Source organism: Prunus dulcis, chromosome 1 (assembly GCF_902201215.1).
Source record: "Prunus dulcis chromosome 1, ALMONDv2, whole genome shotgun sequence".
NCBI lineage: Eukaryota > Viridiplantae > Streptophyta > Magnoliopsida > Rosales > Rosaceae > Prunus > Prunus dulcis.
In genome coordinates this window covers 34,066,404-34,088,773 of record NC_047650.1, presented here as the reverse complement: position 1 = coordinate 34,088,773, position 22,370 = coordinate 34,066,404, and the positions used below count along the sequence as shown (strand labels likewise).

The 22,370-nt window shown below is 38.5% G+C and overlaps 3 protein-coding genes and 1 pseudogene across 5 annotated transcripts; 2 read left to right on the top strand and 2 right to left on the bottom strand.

The window, feature by feature from the left end:
• Window positions 1–4,180: 4,180 nt before the first annotated feature.
• Window positions 4,181–6,731, bottom strand: LOC117614509 (annotated as a pseudogene).
• Window positions 6,732–8,010: 1,279 nt separating this feature from the next.
• LOC117624267 (26S proteasome non-ATPase regulatory subunit 14 homolog) lies at window positions 8,011–11,046 on the top strand. Its single transcript, XM_034355422.1, has 6 exons — window positions 8,011–8,265; window positions 8,551–8,728; window positions 9,206–9,287; window positions 9,851–10,027; window positions 10,106–10,273; window positions 10,638–11,046. The coding sequence occupies exons 1-6, from the start codon at window positions 8,124–8,126 to the stop codon at window positions 10,827–10,829; spliced, it is 939 nt and encodes a 312-aa protein (XP_034211313.1). The 5' UTR covers window positions 8,011–8,123; the 3' UTR covers window positions 10,830–11,046.
• A 409-nt stretch (window positions 11,047–11,455) lies between these two features.
• On the bottom strand, window positions 11,456–12,732 carry LOC117624258 (probable carboxylesterase 2). Its single transcript, XM_034355413.1, has one exon. It carries the CDS (start codon window positions 12,611–12,613, stop codon window positions 11,654–11,656), a length of 960 nt encoding a protein of 319 aa, XP_034211304.1. The 5' UTR covers window positions 12,614–12,732; the 3' UTR covers window positions 11,456–11,653.
• A 1,492-nt stretch (window positions 12,733–14,224) lies between these two features.
• Window positions 14,225–17,796, top strand: LOC117616182 (succinate dehydrogenase subunit 5, mitochondrial). Of its 3 annotated transcripts, XR_004584112.1 has the most exons (5): window positions 14,248–14,514; window positions 14,793–15,106; window positions 15,202–15,387; window positions 17,296–17,415; window positions 17,545–17,796. XR_004584112.1 is itself a non-coding variant. In XM_034345421.1 (4 exons), exons 1-4 carry the CDS (start codon window positions 14,340–14,342, stop codon window positions 15,949–15,951), a joined length of 732 nt encoding a protein of 243 aa, XP_034201312.1. In that variant the 5' UTR covers window positions 14,225–14,339; the 3' UTR covers window positions 15,952–16,297. The 3 variants fall into 3 exon arrangements, 2 of the variants coding, with proteins under 2 accessions (XP_034201312.1, XP_034201313.1); XM_034345421.1 differs by lacking the exons at window positions 17,296–17,415; window positions 17,545–17,796 and adding an exon at window positions 15,895–16,297 and having other exon boundaries at window positions 14,225–14,514; XM_034345422.1 differs by having other exon boundaries at window positions 17,296–17,796.
• Window positions 17,797–22,370: the final 4,574 nt, after the last annotated feature.

Here is a 22,370-nt window from a genome sequence, read left to right as displayed (position 1 = left end):
CTCGCAATTACCATATAAGTTAGGAAATTTCATAAGAATCTCTCCTGAAAAACTTTTTTGGTCGAAGGAAAAGAAAGTTCTCACCGATATGGACTTCTTATTTTTTGGTTCAAACCCAAACTGTAATCCATTGACTCTTTATGCATCGCTTGGACGGACTTCAAATATACCAAAATCCAGTTTTACCCTTTGTCTCGACTCTTTCAACTCTGTAAATTATACAATAAATCCAATCGAAAAATAAAAGTCTCTAGCAAATTTTATTTCTCCAACTTCCTTTACGACTATATATAATGCTATTAATAATACATATATGATAAAATTAAAATTGTATTGTATGTATTTTGTCAACCAAATGGGCAGGGGAATGTGTTTATTTATTCACTTTTAGTGGTCAGTTTTTCAGAAATTGGGCTTGAAATTTGTACAGATTTCTATCCAGCCTTGATGTTTTTTTCTTATAAGAAAAAAAAAAAAAAGGAAAAAACATGTTGAATATCTTGATGATAAGTATGACAATGATCAAAAGTTTAAATCTATCGAAACTTTTGGGCAATCCTAAATTAATAATTAATCCCCAGACATAATATTAATTAACTCTAAAGCCGACCTATATAGCCAACCCTTACTGGTTATGTATAGGTAGTAAAATACGGAACAAGAAAAGTATGGATAAAATACGTACATGTTTTATTCGGCAATGAGTTTAGGTTGTTAGTTGATCTAGGTTTTTTTTCAATTGATTTACATGCATCACTTGAAGCCTAAAGTGTAAGAACCCAAAATAAAATATCTAAAAAGTAAAGAAAATATCTAAAAAGTAAAGAAAATATCTTTTAGCGAAAAGACCAAATTGCCCTTGTATTTTTTTAATGGGGAAAATTTGACTTTTTGATCGAGAAAGAATTTGGGAATTCCGCTTGCGCCATTGCGTAGAGCACGGCGAAAGGAGTCCGTAGACACGGAGTGGGCCCGAATAGGAGTTGTAACGAAAAAGTTATGGTCAAAAAAGTCTCAGTGGCATAACCGTAAATATTTCAAAGTTGCATCTATATAAACCCAGCAGCTCACTCTCTCTCTGCGCGAAACGGGCCGCCGCCTTCCAGAGGCTGCTGGCGCCGCCTCCGAGCTCCAATGGCCACGGGACCGGTGGCGTTGGAACCGCCATCGAGTCCCCTACCTTTTCCAACCGACATCAACCCCGGGACCGCCATGACCTGGCCGGAAAATCGTGTTTTCCGACGGAGGTTCGTTCGAAGCTACCCGAACTTCCAGCTTGAAATTCTTCCTCGTTTCTCCACCAAATTGATCGAGTAAGGTATGGTTTTTGAGCTATTTTTCGTGCTCTAGCTGTTGGGTATATGGTCTTCGATCGATTTTAGCTCTAAGGGGTTCGATTTTGAACTTGAAAATTCGGCCGAACTTCGGCCCTTCGAAACTACTGTTTCCAGTCACTTTTTCGGGGTTGTCCAAGAACAAAAGTGACTCCAAATGGGGTGTTTTACCTAGGATAGGAGTTTGGAGTCTCGGTTCCACGATTTTTTCGGCCCACCCGAATCGCTTTGGACACCCGATCTGCCCCGCGCGTGTGGCGGCCCGTGGGCCAGGGTGGTGGCACTGCTCTGGCCAGTTTTGAGGCCCTCATGTCGTCACGAGCGCGTGAGATTTCGCGGATCCCGATTCGGAGTCCGTTTGAGCCCCGAACGGATTTTCCATATTGTGCGGTCCGTGGGTGCAGTGTCGTGTGATAGTTGGATCGCGCTGAATTTTGGATATGTCGGTCTACGTGATTTCAGGATCGCGTAGGATTCGACGGATCGCGAATCGGAGTCTCGGATACTCCGGAATCGCGAACAATGGGGCTAGGGTTAGGGTTTTAAGCGATAACGCGATTTTGGCCAATCCGACCGTCCGATTCGGACCAATTTCGCAGAACTTGGTTCCCGCCCTATGAGAAACTTTCTGGGAAGCTCAGATTGGCCATCGGAGACCGTGGACCCACGGGGTCCCGGATCGGCCGATCGAGCAACTCATCGCTTATCGAGGTTCTGGGTCTCATGAGGCCGGCCTAACTATTTAAAAAGCTGATGCGGGGATAGGAATAACTGGAATAAGTGTTTGTATTTCTAGGAGCCGGGGGCAGAGTGTTTAGTTGAACTTCGTTTTATTCAGCAGTTTATTAATTTAATCTTTCGGGATAATCAGGCACCAGGAGCTCGGCAGAAGTGTAAAAGAGACCTTCGAGGGGTCGAAATAGCTCGGACCATCTGTGAGTGGACATTCTTTCGTAAATCAGATTTTATGGATGATTTGATTCGATTTTATATAAATAAGTTTATAAGTGATTTTACTTTGATTTTATATAAGAGAGTTTTGATAAATGAGTTCCTTCGAGTAAATTTCCTTATTTGATCTTGAGTAAGTTTTATTATGGTTCCGAACACGATTATTACAGTAATAGTTCTATAAGTCGGTGCTGCTTATTTACCAGTTATAGAAACAGAGTTTGAGTTTCGAATCAGTTGAGACCGCAGCACGACTTGAGTTTTATAGTTATTATTCAGATATTTCTTTTAAAGGAATTTATTTTAAAACCACCTCGTACCCATTTTCTTTGGTGATTACCCAGAGTTGGACCGATGTCTACGGACATCCAGTCCGATTTCAGTTTATGTCAGTGCACTTGACTTTGCCTCACGAGTTACGGGGACGCTCGGACCGTGAGTGCCAGGATTTGCGGCTCGGCAAACTTGGTGTCCCGAGACCTGCCAGGATTGCGGCTCGGCTGACTCTGTGTCCCCGAGACCAGCCAGGATTGCGGATCAGGCTGACTACGGTCCCCTGCATCCTGCCAGAGCGACTCGAGCTGACTTGGTGTCATCGAGGAATCTGCCGGCGGGACAGGCTGATCATAGTCCCCCGATTTCGCCAGTTTGCGGCTCGGGTAGCCTGTGTGACGCCCGAGACCTGCCAGGGAATTGACGGAAATGACAGGGGGACGAACTGGTAGTATTTTCAAAAGATTTTGAGTTTCTTTTATTTAATTATGATTTTCAGCTATTTTAAATCAGCTTTTCTGATTTTTCAAGCATAGATACTTTTATCTTTGTTCAGTATGCAAGGCTTGAGCATAGAACTTTTTATACACGTTTAATTTCAACACTTTTATGAGAGCTTTGATTTCAGTGGTTTAGTATGAAACTTTAGAGCTTGAATATGACTGAGATAGAATGCCTTGAGTTGAATATACTTGGCGTAGAAAGTACGTATTCAGTTTTATTTAGCTAAATTTCCTTTTTACAATGGGGGATATTATGTTTATGATAATTGTTTTGAAGAACATTATTTTTGTCCACTCACATTTTCAAACTGTTTTTCGCCCCCAGGCCATAGAGGTACGCGGGATCCACCACCGGGCTAGTCAGAGCTTCCGCACCACCAAGTAAGGTAGAATTGTGGAAAATCCTTTAAACCTTGAGAACTTGAGAATATGCTCTGATATCCAGTTGAAAATTTGGAGATTAGAATTGAATTGACTACTGGAAACATTCTGGCTGTTGGGTGAAATATTTGAGATTGTATGACAGGTGAAAAATTTTGGGATTGGTGAAAATACAGAGGAGACTCTGTTGAATTTTCGGCAGAAGTCTAGGGAAATTTAAAGAGAAGTTGAAGTAAGAAGGGTAAAAAGGTCATTTGTGCCCGACATTCGCCAGACGTTGGACACGCACAGGACTTGGCTCGAATTCCAAAGTGAAAATTGGGTCGGGTCCTGTCATAAAGTCCCTGCTACTACAGGGATGGTTTGAACGTATAAGGAGGCTCCCTCAAATGAAGATGCTTCTTTTTCTTAATTTTGATAAGAAAAATATGTGATAAATTAATTCAGTCAAAAGTGCTCTATAGTCAAGACCTATCATAATCAGTCATATTAACTTGTTTAATTAGTGGGACATAAGTGGTTCAAAATACTTGTTTAATTTGTTTAATTAGTGTTTAATCAATCAATTTACAACGTGGGATATATGTTTAATTTGTTTCAAAGTTCATTGCAATGCTTCAAAAAGAAAAAGAAAAACTCTGGTGCGTAATACTTAGCCAAATAAATAAAAAATATGAAGGAACATAAATATATATATATATATATACTGCTGATTACATCACACAACCAACCTGTTAATTGGTATTTATTGGGAGAAAAATAAATTAAACAATTTCTCGTTTACATCGGGAGAAAATAATTTCAGTACTGAATTACATGAAGAAAAATAAAATTATTGACCTAGCATTTCATCATGACTTTGATGGCCTTTTATTTTTCTTGAAGATTAAACATAATTAAAAGGAATTATATATATATATACGTATGAGAGCAGCATATTATTTCTTTGGTGGTGCTGCTGATCATGTCCTTTCATGAACGACCTTGCTCCTCCGAGCCCTCTCTTTAGAGAGAACGCTCGCTATCCTACATGCAAATTAATTAACAAAACAAAAGTCATTAGTATGTCAATTTATTGAATTTACATGATCATGCTACAACTTAATCATAATATATAATAGAGCAAATACCTCACAAGAGCTTCTGCATTTGTAACCTCAGGACGAACATGCTTGGATTTATCGGTATCAAAATTCACTCTCGAAACCGGTTTCTTCAACAATGCCTCTCCAACTTTTACCAAATCATTCAAGTTTTGTTCTGTGGCAATATCCACAGAAGCCAATGTTCCACTTAGCGTATCATCCTGCATATTCATTTCCGAGTACTTGTGCGCTTAGTTTGTCTACGTAATACATTTTTTTGTGTGTATATAAAATGGTCATTTGATCTAGTGATATTTATCTCAACTTTATTGCACATTCTTATGTTACCTGAATTCGAAGGTAATTATCATGAGACTGAAGGGCTTGAAAAATGGTAGAAAGGTGGAAATCAACCATGTCACTACCTGCGTGGGTAAATATATCCACCAGTGGAGCCGAAAAATCTGGATCCGATAAGCCACCCGAAAGCACCCCACTCAGCCGCTTCATTGGCGTCATACTTCTCGTCAGACGTTGTACCAGTCCCTAGTGATATGACTAGGAACCGCCCATACAACTGTTCATTTTCACCCATAGGCAGGAAGTCAGGGTTGCCCTTGTGGATTTGTTTTGTCACTTCGCTCATAGCAACCAAGGCCTGGTAAAAAAAAAAAAAATTTTAATACACACATATATTAATGATGATCATATATATGAAATAATTCAGATTATGCAAATTAGGTTTTTGCAATTTGATCAATGTATACCGGGTTATTGGCAGCAACTCCACCGTCGGTGAGATTGAATTCTCTTGATTCACCATTTGAAGTTGTGGATTTAAATTGATAGGTTGGAAGATAGTATGGGGCTGCTGAAGTTCCAATGCATATATCCGAAAGCAAAGCATTTAAGCTGGGTTTCTTTTTCAACTAAAATCATGACAAACATATATATACAAAATCAAGAAATGTTCATAAAAAGAGCACCATTAGAATTAAATTATGTAAATATATGCATGTGTTTCAATTAAGAGATAATTAATAAACAAACCTGATAGCTGGAGAAGATAACTGGTTGCAGCCGCTTTATATCAAAAGTTGGGATTACAACATTAGTTAATGTGTCGCGCAAATGTTTGTCTCCTAATTTTTCCTTCAACATTTTATGTAAATACTTTCCATCATATTTTGGTCTCCTTAAACTTTCCAAATTCTCTGCGACATTGACGAGTGGAGAACTGTTGTAGATGGATGAAAATTAATTATCGTGAACCATTATGTATATGAATGTTGTAGTACAAAAATCTATGAAGAATTAACTATACCTGGATTGGGGGAAGATTTTAGGGCAGTTTTCGAGATAAAAAGGGTTGATATCTTTAGCAGCATACAAGGGACGATTATTTTCATTTGGGGTAGTAAGCATGGCTGTCACAAGGCCACCTGTACTAGTCCCTGTAATCACATCAAAATAATCTGCCAGCCTTGCATCCTGACCATCCAGTTTCTGCATATAGCAAACAAGTAAAGCGAAAAGTTAGTCGCATTAGATTATTTATTATTTATTATTTAAAAAAAGAATGAGAAACACCAACAAATTGTGAGAAGTGAAGCAAACATGCTCGCTAGGTGTAATACCACGTGATGGTGTGACTAATCCACTTATATTATAATACATCAGTCCCGATTTCTTGGACCACAGGAGTCCAAGAGATTGTGGTCACCCACCGTTGGATATTAATTCAATGGTTCAAAATGATATATATATATATATAAATGCAATATGACATAAATGATTATTACCCGATTCAAGTCAACCGTTGAATTTACATCCAACGGTGAGTGACCATAAATCTCTTGGACTACAGGGGTCCAAGAGATCAGGACTGTATAATACATATATTTATTTAAAGCTCTGGCTTGATCATTGTTTTACCTGAAGCTCAGACTCTAAGAAGTTGAGGATGGTTCCTGGGATAATCCCTCTTATTCCACCTCCATCAATACTAAGAACAGTAATGAGACTTCCATTTGTGGGAGAGTGAAGGGATGATCTTGTTTTCTCCATTAGTGATACAAGAGAAGGTTACGCACAATACTTAGTTTAGAACGAAAACTCAGAGAGAGAGAGAGAGAGAGAGAGAGAGAGAGAGAGAGAGAGAGAGAGAGATTAATTTGAAATTTCAAGAATCTCAAGAGGAAGGCGTTGTAGGTTGTAGGAATTAAGCTTTGGTTGTGGGGTTTATATAGAGATCTTTCCCCCCAAAACTTATGTATATCTTGACCGAGTTGTTTCAGTTTACTTTGTCTTTTGAATAGTCCTTATATTGTTATTAGACATGCTTTCCTATCGTTTCAAAGTCCAAGACATAACATTTGTATTGTGATTATTCATTTGTACGTCCATGTTTGCCAGAATAAGTTTATGTTCTTCGCAGTGATTACACAAATCTTCCTACACAGAATTTTCTATTTTCTAACTAGTACTGCTGCATATGCATTGATTTCTGCACGTGGAAATACTCATCACTATTTAGTCCTTTTTGAATAGTCCTTATATTGTAATTAGATATGTCTTTTGAACACGTCATTTCAATGCATTGTACGTATCGAACAAGTTGCAATGTTTTTCGTGGGAAATTTCATATTTAAATGAAAATCACGATGTTAAAACATAATATTGATTTAAAATCCCACATTTCAATTCACTTCCGTTGAGATTCACACATATGCATCATGCATGTACGTCATCGTTTTGAAGCTTGAACATCCAAACCAAGATGAATTGTTCATCCTGCTTTCCTGTGTTTTGAATTTTATTTACCAATACCAGGTCCTCTGGTCTGGCCCAGCTTCTTAATTTGTCTTGTACAAGCTTTGGCTCACTTGATTGCGATGGTCCAGCATGGCTGCCTCCTCCTCGTGGGGGAATGCTTACTTATGCCAACAAATTCATCAGATAAACCCAATCTTTAATGGCATGTTTATAACAAGTAATGACAGTCGCTCCCATGGAAGGATTTTTCAGTATTTAATAATGTGATTGCTGATAAGACTCACACAGACACTGATTACAAATTAGTTGACATGTCTAGTAATGTAAACAAAAAACCAACGAGGTCTTGCTCGATGAAAAAGGGCATTGACTTGCAGACCCGTAGTCTCATGTTCAAACCCCAATAACACCTTAATAGTGTGTGTCTGACAAACTCCTCTTCCCATCGCACCTTAAAATCTCTCACAAATTTTACTAGATAAGATTAAAACGAAACCATCACTATCTCTATTCTCGGCCTTAAATGTATCATGTATGAGCCCATATCCAACTTCCGGACCAATGTTTTAAGCTGGACCGGTTAAATTTGGGCTGGTCTTAAGCTGGACTGGTTATATTGGGCCGATTACATTTTAGTGTTCAGCCCAGAGTAAAATAAGTTGGAAATATGGAATTTAGAAAAAGGAAAAGAAAAACGATGGAGAGGGATTATAATATAAAACAAAGCAGGGCTGTCTTGCTAGAAAAGAAAGCGGAGCTGCCCAATCCAAACACTGAAAGAGAAGAGAGAAAGATAGAAGAAAGAGAGAAGAGCGAAGAGAATGTCAGGCATGGAGAGGCTTCAGAGGATGTTCGCTGGTGCCGGAGGAGGTTTGGGCCACCCACCTCCCGACTCGCCGACTCTCGATTCTTCCGAGCAGGTTTACATCTCCTCCCTCGCCCTCCTCAAGATGCTGAAGCACGGTGAGCTCCCTCCTTCCTCTTCATCTTTATTTTACTTCGCATCTTGTCCAGTCTGATCGAATTTCAGTTCCTAACTTGGGGTTTTAGGGTTTTAGGGTTTTGATGCTTTCTTAGCTATGGATTTGACGTATGGACTTCGAAACCCTAAGTAGGCGACGATGTTTGTAAATCTTGTCGAAATTGTGTATTACGGATCCTAATTAGGGTTTTTGAAGCTTAATTGGAGCTTTTTGTAATGTGATTTATTTATTTAATGCTTGTGGTTTGGGATTTGGTAATTATTAGGAAGGGCGGGAGTTCCAATGGAGGTTATGGGATTGATGCTCGGAGAGTTTGTGGATGAGTACACTGTACGTGTGGTCGATGTGTTTGCTATGCCGCAGAGTGGTACTGGTGTTAGTGTCGAAGCTGTTGATCATGTCTTCCAGACTAACATGCTTGATATGCTTAAGCAGACTGGACGGTATGCCTCTTTCTCACTTTGATTTATGAAATGTAGAGTAATTGTTAAAAATGCATTATACAGGTTGTTTTAATTCAATAAACATGGCATTGCTACTTCTGGCTTGCAGATAGATTACATTCAATTTATTGTTTTCGGGAAATGACTGAATAAATAAGAACATTATGATTCGATTGGAGACTTTTCTGTAAGGAGCTCGTGCAAAGATTTATCTTTGTGTTTCTGGTGTTTAAATTGTGTATCCCTTTGTGGGAGTTATAATCAGTATTTATATTTTTGTATTTGCATTAATAATTATGAGTGCAAACTGAAGTTTGTGTGAGGTGATAAGTTAGAATAGCTTATTAACACCTTCATTGTTAATAATTTTACGTTTGTGTCACAGTTCACTCTCTGTGTTCTCAAATTATGTGGTTATAAATGACCATCTAAGCTGATGCCTTATTGTAACTTATGTTTTTCTTATTGGTAATGCAGACCAGAGATGGTTGTGGGGTGGTACCATTCACATCCTGGATTTGGCTGCTGGCTATCTGGTGTCGACATTAATACACAGCAGGTTGTGGTTTGATTTATATTTCCTATTTCATTGGACACAAGTTTATTTTTTCTCCTTGATGTCATATATATTTATGTACGTTGGTGCATGCATACTGATGTCTTTGTTATGAAGAAGAAATTGGTGGTTGTAGGCTCTTTTTTCTTGACTACGGTTCCAAATTGTCTGTTCACTTCTGTCTGTTTTATCATCATAGCCTTCTTCTTTGGCACCCTAATATTAGATTAACTATTACACCCAAAATTCTTTAGGTCCAAATCTAAATCTTACTTTTGCAGTCTATGATTTGTCAAAAATCTTAATAGTTAATCAAGATCATGTTTATGTTTGTGTACAGCATTCTTGTTTATCCTACTTTCATCAACTAAGATTGAGTCTTCTGCAGCGTAGAATAGTTTGACTGTTCTCAATGGATGTTGTACTGTTATTGGTGATACCCTTGAGTAGAAACTTTATTGTTGCTTAGCATGGTCAGAGAGAGGGGGCCAGGGGTTCTGGCAATTAATGTTCATTTTGTTATTTACCCAAATGCAATATTGTCTTATACCTTTAATCTTTTGTAGAGCTTTGAAGCATTGAATCAACGTGCTGTGGCTGTGGTGGTGGATCCAATTCAGAGTGTGAAGGGAAAGGTGGTCATTGATGCCTTCCGTCTTATCAACCCACAAACTATGATGCTTGGCCAAGAGCCACGCCAGACTACATCTAATCTTGGACATCTTAATAAGCCATCCATTCAAGTGAGTCCTGAACAAGTAATTTTAACTCCATTCTTTGCAATCACAACTTTTTGACCTCTTGTGCAATTTCCTCTGCAGGCATTGATCCATGGGTTAAACCGACATTATTACTCCATAGCAATTAATTACAGGAAGAATGAACTTGAGGAGAAAATGTTGCTCAACCTTCACAAGAAGAAATGGACTGATGGGTTGACACTTAGGCGCTTTGATAATCATTCAAAGACAAATGAGCAAACTGTTGAGGTAAGTGAAGGTTTCATGAACTTCAATTTATAGTGGTTTGCACTAGTGACTTCTTATAGCTGAAGTATATACTACGATTATAGTTTAAGAAAAGACCATTAAGTTTCCATCTCAGTGTAGTTTTCCTGGTTAGAAGTCCATTTTCTCACAAAATAAAAACTAAAACCATCTGCCTGAATTGATTTTCAAAAGGGTTAAAGGTTATGCCCCTTTGGACTATGGGTTCTATCCTCTCCCTCAAGAGTGACTGTTGGAATGTTTTTCTCAGCAAGTTTAAAATGTGAGCTGGTTTTGATTTATTATAGGTCGACTAAATTTACTGCCTGAAGTCGTGATTAAATTCCTTTGCGTCTGGATTTTACAGGAGATGAAGAACTTGGCTGTCAAATACAACAAGGCAGTCCAGGAGGAGGACGAGTTACCTCCAGAGAAGCTCGCGATTGCAAACGTTGGAAGGCAGGATGCCAAGAAGCACCTTGAAGAACATGTCTCCAACCTGATGTCCTCAAACATAGTCCAGACCTTGGGAACAATGCTTGATACGGTTGTGTTCTAGAGAGTTTGAGGTCCAAGTCTGGAAACTGAGGTTGCATTACTGTGCGAGTGGGGCCACTGATAATCTTTATTGCTTTGAAACAGTGTTGGTATGCAAGACTAGTTTTAGCTGAACTAAAATATCTCCATGAAAGTTCAACCATGTGGACATAAATTTACTTATGGATTGTGTTTTACAGTAAATGAATATTCAACTACCACAAGATTCTATTCCATCACCATCACCATCGCCCGCAACCCACTTTCCTGTGATTTCTTGATCAAGTACTTGGTGCTGATCCATACGACTTTCACATCATCTCTATTCTCTCCGACATTGCGGAACACAGCACACACTCGTGCGAGAGAGATATTTTAAAACTATTAAACATCATACACCACATCTCATTGTCGGAAATGAGTTGTCCTTTATAGAGAGAGCCAAAGTTTGATCCATTTGGCGGAAAGCTAAAGTTTGATTTGGACCTGGTAAGGATTCCTCTGTGATACTAAGGCGATAATAATATTGGGTTAATGAACCCACTTACATTTGTGGTTATAAAAGGTTGTCCAATTTGCTTCGGTTTAAGCCGGTCTGATTTGGTTCGGTTCAAGTCCGCGGAGTATGCAAGCTTGGCCACTCTAGGATAATCCTACTGAAAATAGCTTTTGCTTATTCAAACAGCTTACATATGCAACCGAGAAAGTAAAGAGAAGAAATAAGTACAATAACAGCAATGACATTGAAAATGCCTGATACAAAGATTGACAAAGGAATCCCACCACTTTGTCAATTTCCCCACAGATAATATTGTCCAGAAAGCAACCTTTTTCATGGAATATGCACTAATCTTGGTTTATGAAAGAAGCCAAATGCTTAATCAAGCTCTTAGCTTTTTCACAATTGGGATTAAAGATGTGAAAGACATGGTCCTCGCCTTCTGTTTCAGTATACTCCTTCCTCCCTCTCCAACTGCTCTTCACCAGTTCATCATAATAAAGCCTCCCTCTGTCCCTCAATATGTCTTTTCCCGCAACAAGAACAAGCACTTTCCCACAAGCCAACCCCTCAATACTCGGGGCTCCATCCCCAAAGGGGTTAATAAGCGGGTCATCCCCCCCTTTCTCTGACGGGCAAACGAACTGCCACCATTTGTCCACCATTGACTTCCTCACCAAATCTGTCACCTCTCCACCAATTGGCTCCTCCCCCCAAAAATAAGGATGGACCAAACCAATCCCGGCAATCTTCACCTTCGGATCCGCGTCGGATGCCTTCACCCGTAAGGCCAAATGGTGTGCAATATTAGCCCCTGCACTGTCTCCAACCAAGAACACCCGCCCAAAATCAACATGCTCCTTAACCCACAAATCACCATCTTCTCCACCACCAAACACCCAATTGAGTGCAGCCCAAGAGTCTTCATATGCAGTAGGGAGGGGGTGCTCAGGGGCCAACCTGTAATTTACCGAAACAGCGATGGCTTTTGCTTCAGCAACAAGCATGTTGAGGCTGTTGTGGTAAAGCGGGTCGGCGGCTGAGGATATGAAAAAGGCCCCGCCATGGAAGTAAACGATGAGGGGAAGCTTGTGATCAGTTTTGGTGATGTTGTTGGGTATGTAGAGCCTGGCCGAGACTCCGGTTTCGGGTATGAGGACGATGTCTTTGGATAAAACTCCGGTCTGAGGGTCCAGGCCGGCCGGGAAGACTTGGGTTCCGGCGATTCTGTCAATTGTTCCGTCTTTGAGCACTCGCAGGTAGGGCAAGACTTCAAGTGAGACTTCTGGTGATGTGGTTGAAGCCATTTGTATGGAAGAAGAAGAAGAAGCAGAAGCAAAAGAAGAAAAGGTCACGTATGACTTGAATTAGAGGGGCAAGAGATTTGGAGAATTGGCATGCAATTTATTTTGGGAGATGAGATAAGTGTGAACTGCAGGAAAAGTAAGTTTTGTAAAGGCTATGAAGTCAAAATCTAGCAACTATATTTTAATACCAAAACATATTTGGCAAAATAAAATAATGAAATGAAATAAAATAAAAATCTTCCTGCGGCACCTCGTAATCAAATCATATACAAATCATTTGTTTTGGAAGGAGAATGAGCCCAGCAACATTTTCTATACGAATCACATTATATGAAACAAGATAATTGAACACATAAAATTCGATGTAAGGTCAAATGCTCGTAACCAATTTTATTTCTTCTGATTCTGTTTTTTCATTTCACTATTTTTAATTCAAAAGAAAGAAGTCTCTTGCGTGCTAGGTCACGCTAAGCCATTCTTTTATTCAAAGTTTAGCAGGAAACTCCAGCAGCATTCGCTATCAAGTTGCTGGTGTGAGTGGATGTATATACATTCTTTGCGGTACCAAAAATCTGTAATGATCAGGTGAAAATCATAATAAGATGATTAAAAATCAGTTGAAAGTTAAGTAAAGTCTGTTATATATATATATATATATATATATATATATATATATATATATATAAGCACCCACCAACAACATTCTTGATTGGGTCAATAGAAAAAGCTAGACGTGTCTATTTCAGGATCGTGAAAACGTGCCAGCCCTCGTGGTTGGAGGTGGCCAAAAATAATAATAATATTCAAAACACCAACTTATTAAATTTATATTAATTGATACGGTAGAGATTCATTTGTTTCCTGTTATTAAATTTATATTAAAAGCATGAACAATTTTGACTTTTCACAGTTTGAATTTTGACTTTTCACCGTTTGAAGTTTGATGTAGAATATATAAAGTGTGGATCAGCAAAAGCTTTACAACCATAAGAAAGCTTTTATAAATTCTTAAACCAAAAGCAACCGCTAGAAAAGCTAGAAGCTTCGCTAAAGGATATTACACACTCACATAGATAGACTAGACTTAGACTTGAAGAATTTCCTTCATCATTACAAGTATAAAATTGAAAAAATAATGATTAACATTTTGACATATTTGAAATGAGAGAAGTCGTGTACCGGAAAAGAAAGCAGGAAAGAGATGAGCATTGGATTATCAATTGTAATTGTAATGTGAAATTCACATCCTTCTCTATTAGTAAACACATGTGAAGTTGTAAATCAAAATAATTCAAATACAAGAACCACATTATTATAAAAACACATAACCAAAATTAAAAAGTAAAATCCTATTCTTACTTTCGTTTTTGTCATCATGGACTCCAAGTTCGATTCCCTCTCCGTCGTCAATAGAAAAGATGCAAATAGTTTGGTCCAAACGGGCCAAACGCGATTCGGGTTGTCTGCCACCCGTCAAAGACATGTTTTGAGGATGTTGGCCCATCATTTACCGCTTCTCGTTATTAACCTTGAAATGAAACCCAATCTTCATAGGCCCAACCCAATCTAACCCAAAAGCCCAAAAGTGATTTCCACCTGCGACGCTAACCGGCGTTGTCAAAGGTGTCACCTTTAGCATTTCACTGAATCAACTTCCCATTCTACGACCCGTCTCTCCTCTCCAGTTCTTCCCTGCCCACTGTTTTTGTGGTAAAAGTCCGTAATCATGGAGAAAATGGTAGCTCTGAGATCGCTGTATCGCTCACTCTCCTCCAGATCTTATCGAGTAGCAGCCCTCAACCAGCAGCTGCTATGTCACTCCCAGCCTCACCACCACAACGCTGGCGCTGCTCGAACCCTCTTCAATTTCTCATCCCCCATGGCCAAGGACCTCTTTTCTGGTACTCCCTCTTATCCATTCGACCTCAATTTCTTTTTCCAATTACATATGTTTCTTTTTCTTCATACAAGCAGAAGCATACTTTTGAAATTCAGATAGATATAATGTAAAATTGAAATGGGTTATTATTTGAATCTCATTATCAGCACCATAAATGCATATTTGAATCCGTTTGATATAAAAATATTTGGGTTTTGCGTCATATTGAAGTGGGTGCTTGGCACAAATTTTTTTTTTTTTTTGGTTTAAATCCCATGTTGGCATGTTGCAAATCCGCAGATGATTGCAGGTCCCCTCTTTCAACCGGTTTGGGAAGTAGGCGATTTTATAGTGATGATTTGAGTCACATGCCTTCCATTAAAGACCCTGAGCTGCTCAATGTTTTCAAAGATTTGATGGCTGCAAGTTGGGATAAGCTACCTGATAGTGTTGTCCATGATGCAAAGGCTGCAGTTTCTAAGAATACCGATGACCAGACTGGCAAGGAGTCTGTCACTAATGTTTTCCGTGCAGCCGAAGCTGTTGAGGAGTTCGGTGGGATGATTACAACATTGAAGATGGAACTCGATGACAGCATTGGTTTGAGTGGAGAGGTATTTTAATTTGGTTTCTTAGGTAGGGACTTTGTAGTTTCAATCTCATTTGTCTCTGCAATTCTTTTGATATCATGTTTTAAAATTGTCTGTAGAATGTTAAGCCCTTGTCAGATGAGTATGTGAATGCACTAAAGACAATTTACAACCGCTATACTGCCTATTTGGATGCATTTGGGCCTGAGGAGACTTATTTGCGGAAGAAGGTGGAGACAGAGTTGGGAACCAAGTTGATATACTTGAAGATGAGATGCAGTGGCATAGGCTCTGAGTGGGGAAAGGTATTAATATTAACCTTGGACATGCTTACTTTAACATTATAGCTAGATGCGATTCTTCATGGATAATGACAATTTTTCTAATTCATGATATTACCCCATGAGAAAAGCCATAACAAGTCATCAGTGCAGTTCACATTTGGTACTTTTCTTATCTGTATAAGCAGCATTCAATTCAAGCAACATTATCCTCATCATTTGGCCCACTTAGGAGTTAGGAGAAAACAAGATCAAATTTGACCTGTGTGAGGCTATTTATTTGAAGTCTAGTGACAATATTCAGCCCTTGTTTTCTATCTTTTCTCGCCACATGTTTTTATTATTTATGGGAACTGGAAAGGGGCTGTCAGTATATAGGATGCTTTAGCCTCTCTAGCTTTTCATTTATGCATTCGTGGCACATGGTTTGTTATTATCCTGCAGTGTCCTAATGCACGTTGACATGTGGTCTGTGAATGAATGCAAATCTATTTGCTTACTTGCTCATGTGGTCTTGTATCCTGATTGCAGATCACTGTTCTCGGAACTTCTGGACTTTCCGGGTCATATGTTGAGCAAAGAGCTTAGCCTCAGAATTTCAGAGAATGTTGATGTAATTGGAAGCTTTCTGGTTTTTAGAATCATGTTTGTTGGATATTTGGAAATAGGCCAATCAGCCTTCTCCTGGAAAACCTCGATGTGTAGGTTCTGCTGCCAGTTAATAAGAGAGTCTCTTTCTTGATCAATTAATGGAATAATTTAGCATCTTCTTGCTTTTGTGATAACATATAATGTTGTAAGTTCTGTTCCTTTCTGTAATTTTAGTTTGATATGTTTCATTTGCTTCTGTTGAGTTGACAATGCATGGAGCCCTTGTCCACAGTATGCTACAATCATGTTTTGATCAAATGTTAATATCATCTTGATTATATTACTGGGGGGAAATCTAGCAGTCTTCAATCAAATGTTGTAATTAAATGCTTGATTTCCAGCCACAGGCATTCCTTTATGTAAAGGGGTTTTACTGATTCATATAACAAATTATGTCAAATGATTCCTACAACAGAGTTGCAACCAATGTTATTGCTTCTCTTTTAAAGTTTGAAATTCGAGACACATTTGAAAATGTTGTCTAATGTTGAAGCCGGACTCGATGAGGGTCCATTTCTTTCTAAGCCCAAGTCGTATTTAGCCACTCCATATATCGAAAACAAGGTGTAGTGTATTTTTTTTAAGTACAAGCATAGTCTAAATTACATATGAGGAGTTACTCAAGTCACATATACACAACTAAGATGTCATGAGGTTCGAACCAAAGACCTCTGATATGCAAGTCTAGGCCCCTTTCTATTGGATTAGACCCCGTTGACATGTGTAATGTTTTCAAAAAGACTATTTTTTTTACACAAAGGCGATAGTGTTCAAAAAGACTATTAATGTGCCAACATCATCCTCTTATTTATGTCATATGAAGATCATGTTGGCCTATTTGTTATCGATATAACGGAATACTAATACGAGATGAAAATTAACATATATTTACCATTTCTTTGTCCTTTTTGTAGGATGTTGTTAAACGTACCTTAAAATTAACTAAGTACAACATATGATCTAAGTACACCCTAATATTTAAATCAAAATATAAACTTAACTAAGTACACTCTATTTAACTATCAAAAATACCCATGGTACACCCTAATACACTCTTATCACACAACACAAAACTCATTCCACCTTTCATAGCCTTTAGTTTCTCAGTCCAAGCGATCGATTTAACTGTGAATTTGTAATTATTAGAGTAGGTCTTGCTGGTGTAAATAAAATGAATGGGTGGCTGGTAATGGTGGTGGTATTGAATTGATTGCTGAGCTGATTCTGATGAAACGTTGACTAATTACTTGGTGGCATGTGTATATACCTGGAAAAGTTTAGGTAGTTGGGGAATCTTGAGGAGCTGTACAAAAGAAAGATGGTGAAGTTTAGATGGATGGTTTGCAGCACTTTAAACATGGAAGTAGTACAAAGCTGTGCACAGAGATCTTGACTATTGCAGTTATGCTTTTGGTTGCAATGGAAAATAGTTTCCTCTTTGGGTTATGGAATTAGTTAATTGAATGGTCATCTCTTTCCAATCAATACTTGTTTTGCCAATTTCTGCCTTCTAATTTCCATCTTTAACAGGTTTGCTTGGAAATTCTTCCTATTGTGATGTGATAAAACCACAATGTAAATGCATCTGGTTCTGCTCCCCAAAACAAATGGTGATCAAGATGTCTGTGAGGATAACATTGTAAATTTGTATCAAATGGAAGAAATCTCGGTTGATTCAAATATGTTTCCAGTTTTGGGTCATTCCTGTTTAGTTTCAAAATCGAGACTTCTTCGAGCCAAATTGAAAGACTTTGGTGAAATAAACAAATAAAATTGATTGTATTTTGAGTTTGATAGTCTTATGTTGATATGATCTGATGCAAAATGCCGACTGTAACTTTATGTATGTGATTCGATGCTTCACAAAAAATACGTAAAATGATTAATTAGTTTAAAGAGTCTCCTTCAATGCTAGAACCAATAGAACATATGATCAAAGTCAATTGTATATATCAATTGAAAATGTACAGAAATTGTCATTTAACTTTTGTCTTTTAAGGTAGACTAGCATGTTAGCCATGCATCTGAGGCCGTGTGTTCGAATCCCTTTCCTTAATATCGCTTGTTTTATGATTAATTAGTATTAGAATTAGAAGAGAGTATCAGAAGCTGCTGCTGCCACGTCTGCTAAAACTTTTCATCCTTTATAAAATGGCATTCTTCGGAAAACAAATTTGCATCTAATTTGTTTGCTTCCCAAGTATAATGATGATGTCGCATGCCCACAAGCAATTCCTCTTTGCAGTTGCACTGCTTGTTGGTTTTGCTCTTGCAGCCTTAGTCCATTCCCAGAACCAATCAGGTATGAAATAGGAATCACCAACACATAAAGCTAATTAGGCTTCTCTCTATTTAATTATTTTATTACGCGTTGGTCACACTGAAAAATTTCTCCTATGCGCCTCAGGCTTCATTAGCATAGATTGCGGTCTCCCGAATAATTCCGGCTACACTGAAACGACAACAGGCATTAATTACATTTCAGACTCGACCTTCATAGACACCGGTGAAAGCAAGTACTTATCGGCTAATCATGATTTGAACTATTATCAGCCATACTGGTACGTAAGGAGCTTTCCTCAAGGAGTGAGGAACTGCTACAAAATAAACGTCACATATGGCACCAAGTATTTGATCCGAGCTGGTTTTCAGTATGGGAATTATGACGGCGAAAATAAACCACCCGGATTCAAACTGCATCTCGGAGCTAATTTGTGGGATAAAGTGAATTTCTCGACGGAGTTTAAGCAGACAACCAGAGAGCTCATACATGTCACTCTGCAAGACTACATACATATTGTTTGGTGAACACAAACAAAGGGGTTCCATTTATATCATCGATCGAACTAAGGCCTTTACTCAATACATCTTATAAACAAGGACCGGGGCTTTTGGCACTTGTCTCGCGGTATGACACTGGTTTGTCTACAACTAATGATACAGGATCCAGCAGGTAAGTTACATCTACGATAAGGCTCACAAATTAATGTTGATTAAGTATATATATTTATATATTGGAGAAGGGGGAATTTGCACTTAAAAAATGAGTGGCGGTGGTTGATAAATGTGTTAATGATGGTGATGACATGTTTGATGCTGGTGTTGGGGGGTTGCCAGTGCTAAGTGGCGGTGATGGCAGCGAGGGCTAGTGGTGGCCATGATAAGGTGGTAGAGAAGAAGTTGTGGGTCCAGGTGACGGTGGTAGACGCAGTGGTGTTGACGGTCATGATAAGGTGGTTGTAGTAGATGTGGTGGTTGTGATGTCCATGGAAAGGTGGGGGTAGGCTGGTAGCTATTAGAGGGGGTGGCGATAGTGGTGGAGGTGGGGTGGTGATGGCCATGTCAAGGTGATGTTGTTGGTGATGGTGGTGGTGATATAGTCATGACAAGGTGATGGTGTGCTGACACTACTACAAAAAAGCAAAAAGACGACGGTAAATCACCGTCGTGTATTCGGTTTTTCAATGGTCGTGGAATCCACCGTCATCTTTTCCATCATAAACCACGACGCTAAATCACCGTCGTTGTTAAAATATACAACGTCATCAACAAATACAAAACGACATCTTTGTACTGCAAAAAGATCTAAAAAAGCAGTCGAGGATGAGAATAGACGACCAACTCTCTAAACAAACCGTCGTTAAAAAGGAAAAATATGACACATATTAACAGAACAAGGCCGCAAAATAGACATACAACGACGAAAATTAAAATAAGAGGCTGTTAAATATCATTTTCACGACAATAAAAAATATGACGTCTTTAAATACATTAGATGACGACGTTATTGGTCCCTACTACGTCGCCTATATAAAAACAGCCATCGTAAAATAAATTTTCCACTTCGATTTTTCTATAAAAGATGACGTGGAAATAGTTGTCAGTGCCATTATTTACGACGTATGTATTTATAGAGTAGACATTGAACAATGAAACAACGTCGGTTACAAATATATGAGAGTCGTATTACAAAATTTATACGTCATATTTTCAGAAACAAACAACGACGATAAATATTAGACGTTGTTAAATAAAACAACGTCGAAAACAAGGCCCAGGAGGCAAACGAGTACGTCTTTCTCCATACTTGGGTTGCAAATCAGTTTTGACCCCCATGTTCAATAAATCTAATCGAGCAGCAATTCCATCTTTATTTTTTCCAGGGATCTCCAGCAATGTACCAATGATACTATCGCAAACATTCTTCTCAATGTGCATAACATCTTGGGCATGCCTCACAGGAAGGTATTTCCAATACTCGAGATCAAAGAATATTGATTTCTTCTTCCAACAAACTCTGTCACCATTTTCAACCATATGCAGCACTTCTTCTCCGGTTAATGGCTCGGGAGGTATGCCATATTCAGGTTTCCCATTAAAAGCTGCACGTTGCCTCCTATATGGATGATTGATTGGTAACCATTTTCTATGCCCAATGTAACAAATTTTGTGGCCATTTTTCAACCTGTGACTAGGTGTATCATCGCCGCATATTGGACAAGCTTTATATCCTTTAACAACACAACCAGATAAGTTTCCATAGGCGGGGAAATCATTAATTGTCCACATTAATGCAGCTCTGAGTGTAAAGTATTCTCTATTATGTGCATCATACACTCCTCTAATCCCAACCCACAAAGATTTTAAATCATCAATCAAAGGCTCCAAGTAGACGTCTATATCATTTCCGGGTTGTTTAGGACCGGAAATCAATAAGGTTAACATCATGAACTTTCGTTTCATGCACAGCCATGGAGGGAGATTATATGTAACTAAGATAACCGGCCAACAACTATATCTGCTACTTAGAGAACTGTGGGGATTGAATCCATCAGATGAAAGAGCCAATCTCAAGTTTCTCGGCTCATTACCAAACTCAGGCCATTTATCATCAAGAAGTTTCCAAGACGGGGAATCCGCCGGATGAGACATCTGACCGTCAATTGATTTTCTAGCAGCATGCCAAGTCAAACTCTTAGCTGTCTCATGTGATTGAAACATCATTTTAAACCTTGGAATTGGAGGAAAATACCACACCACCTTCGCTGGCACACCCTCTTTCAAGATTGAATCTTTGCCTTCCTTCCACCTTGAGATACCACAAGTAGGACAATTAGTTGAATCCTCATATTCCTTCCTATACAAGATGCAATCATTGGGGCATGCGTGCATTTTCTCATAACTTAGCCCCAATGCACACAAAGTCTTTTTAGCCTCATACATAGAGGTTGGTATTGTATTTCATTCTGGAAGCAAATCGCCTTGAAGTATCAATAATTCTGTAAAACAGACATCATTCATCCCATGTTTTGCCTTCAAATTATACAACTTCACTAATGCCGATAACTTCGTGTACTTTCTACAACCAGGGTACACTGGTTGATCTCCATCCCCAATCACATTGGCAAACTCATACGGATCGGAACCAAAATCACCAAAATCATTATCATCCATATCAATTTCTTCAGACACAAAACTGTACCTACTATGGCCATCATCTTCTTCAACATTTCTACTAGCATTAGTAGTTGCTTCCCAAGGTTCTCGTGAAATGTCCAATTCTTATAGCTTTGGTCAATTCCATTAAAGTATACGTGATCCCTTATAATTCCAACCCCAAACAACTTCAAATTAACACATTTAACACATGGACAACGGATATGTGTTGTAGTTAGAAGATTTTCTACAGCAAAGTTCAAAAAATGCTTCCACCCCAAATTCATATGCCTTCGATCTTCTATCCGAGTGCATCCATGACTTATCCATCTCCGACACTATAACCTATTATCTATAATAAAGTGAAAATACAGGCAATGACCATCACTATAGCAGATTATACAAAGATCTAATAGCAAGTAATACACAACAGAGGACGACGGGTTTTAAACAAAAACAGACGTATTTGGCATATATAGACGACGGATTTTCAACAGACGTCGTCTATTATAAGTAATACAAACGACGGTTTATGAAAAAACCGTCGTGTATAAGTAATACAACGACGGTAGTTTAAAAAAACCGTCGTGTAATCGTCGTCGTATGCCTAAAAATTCGTCGTGTCTCAGTTTATTTTCAAGAACCCAAAACCCATTAAGAACACAACATATATATGAAACCAAGCAAGAAACCAACATATACATGAAACCAAGCATGAAAACAATAAATCCATTCCCAATTCAACATAACATAGGGTGATTAAAAGATCCGACAAAATTAAATCCATTCCAAATTCAACATAACAGATAATGTAATCCATGAACCCATTAAACAGAAAATCCATGAACCCATACCTATAAGCACATTATTAACAGATCGCAAAGCATATACCTAAAACCCTTTAACAAAACAACCTAATA

Bases quoted from the DNA above. Each gene is read 5' to 3' on its own strand.
- LOC117624267 (XM_034355422.1), top strand. From the start codon at position 8,124: ATGTCAGGCATGGAGAGGCTTCAGAGGATGTTCGCTGGTGCCGGAGGA. The intron at 9,288-9,850 runs GTTGTGGTTTGA...AATCTTTTGTAG, and splicing joins TCGACATTAATACACAGCAG to AGCTTTGAAGCATTGAATCA. The intron at 10,028-10,105 runs GTGAGTCCTGAA...TTTCCTCTGCAG, and splicing joins TTAATAAGCCATCCATTCAA to GCATTGATCCATGGGTTAAA.
- LOC117624258 (XM_034355413.1), bottom strand. From the start codon at position 12,613: ATGGCTTCAACCACATCACCAGAAGTCTCACTTGAAGTCTTGCCCTAC.
- LOC117616182 (XM_034345421.1), top strand. From the start codon at position 14,340: ATGGAGAAAATGGTAGCTCTGAGATCGCTGTATCGCTCACTCTCCTCC. The intron at 14,515-14,792 runs GTACTCCCTCTT...GCAAATCCGCAG, and splicing joins GGCCAAGGACCTCTTTTCTG to ATGATTGCAGGTCCCCTCTT. The intron at 15,388-15,894 runs GTATTAATATTA...TCCTGATTGCAG, and splicing joins TAGGCTCTGAGTGGGGAAAG to ATCACTGTTCTCGGAACTTC.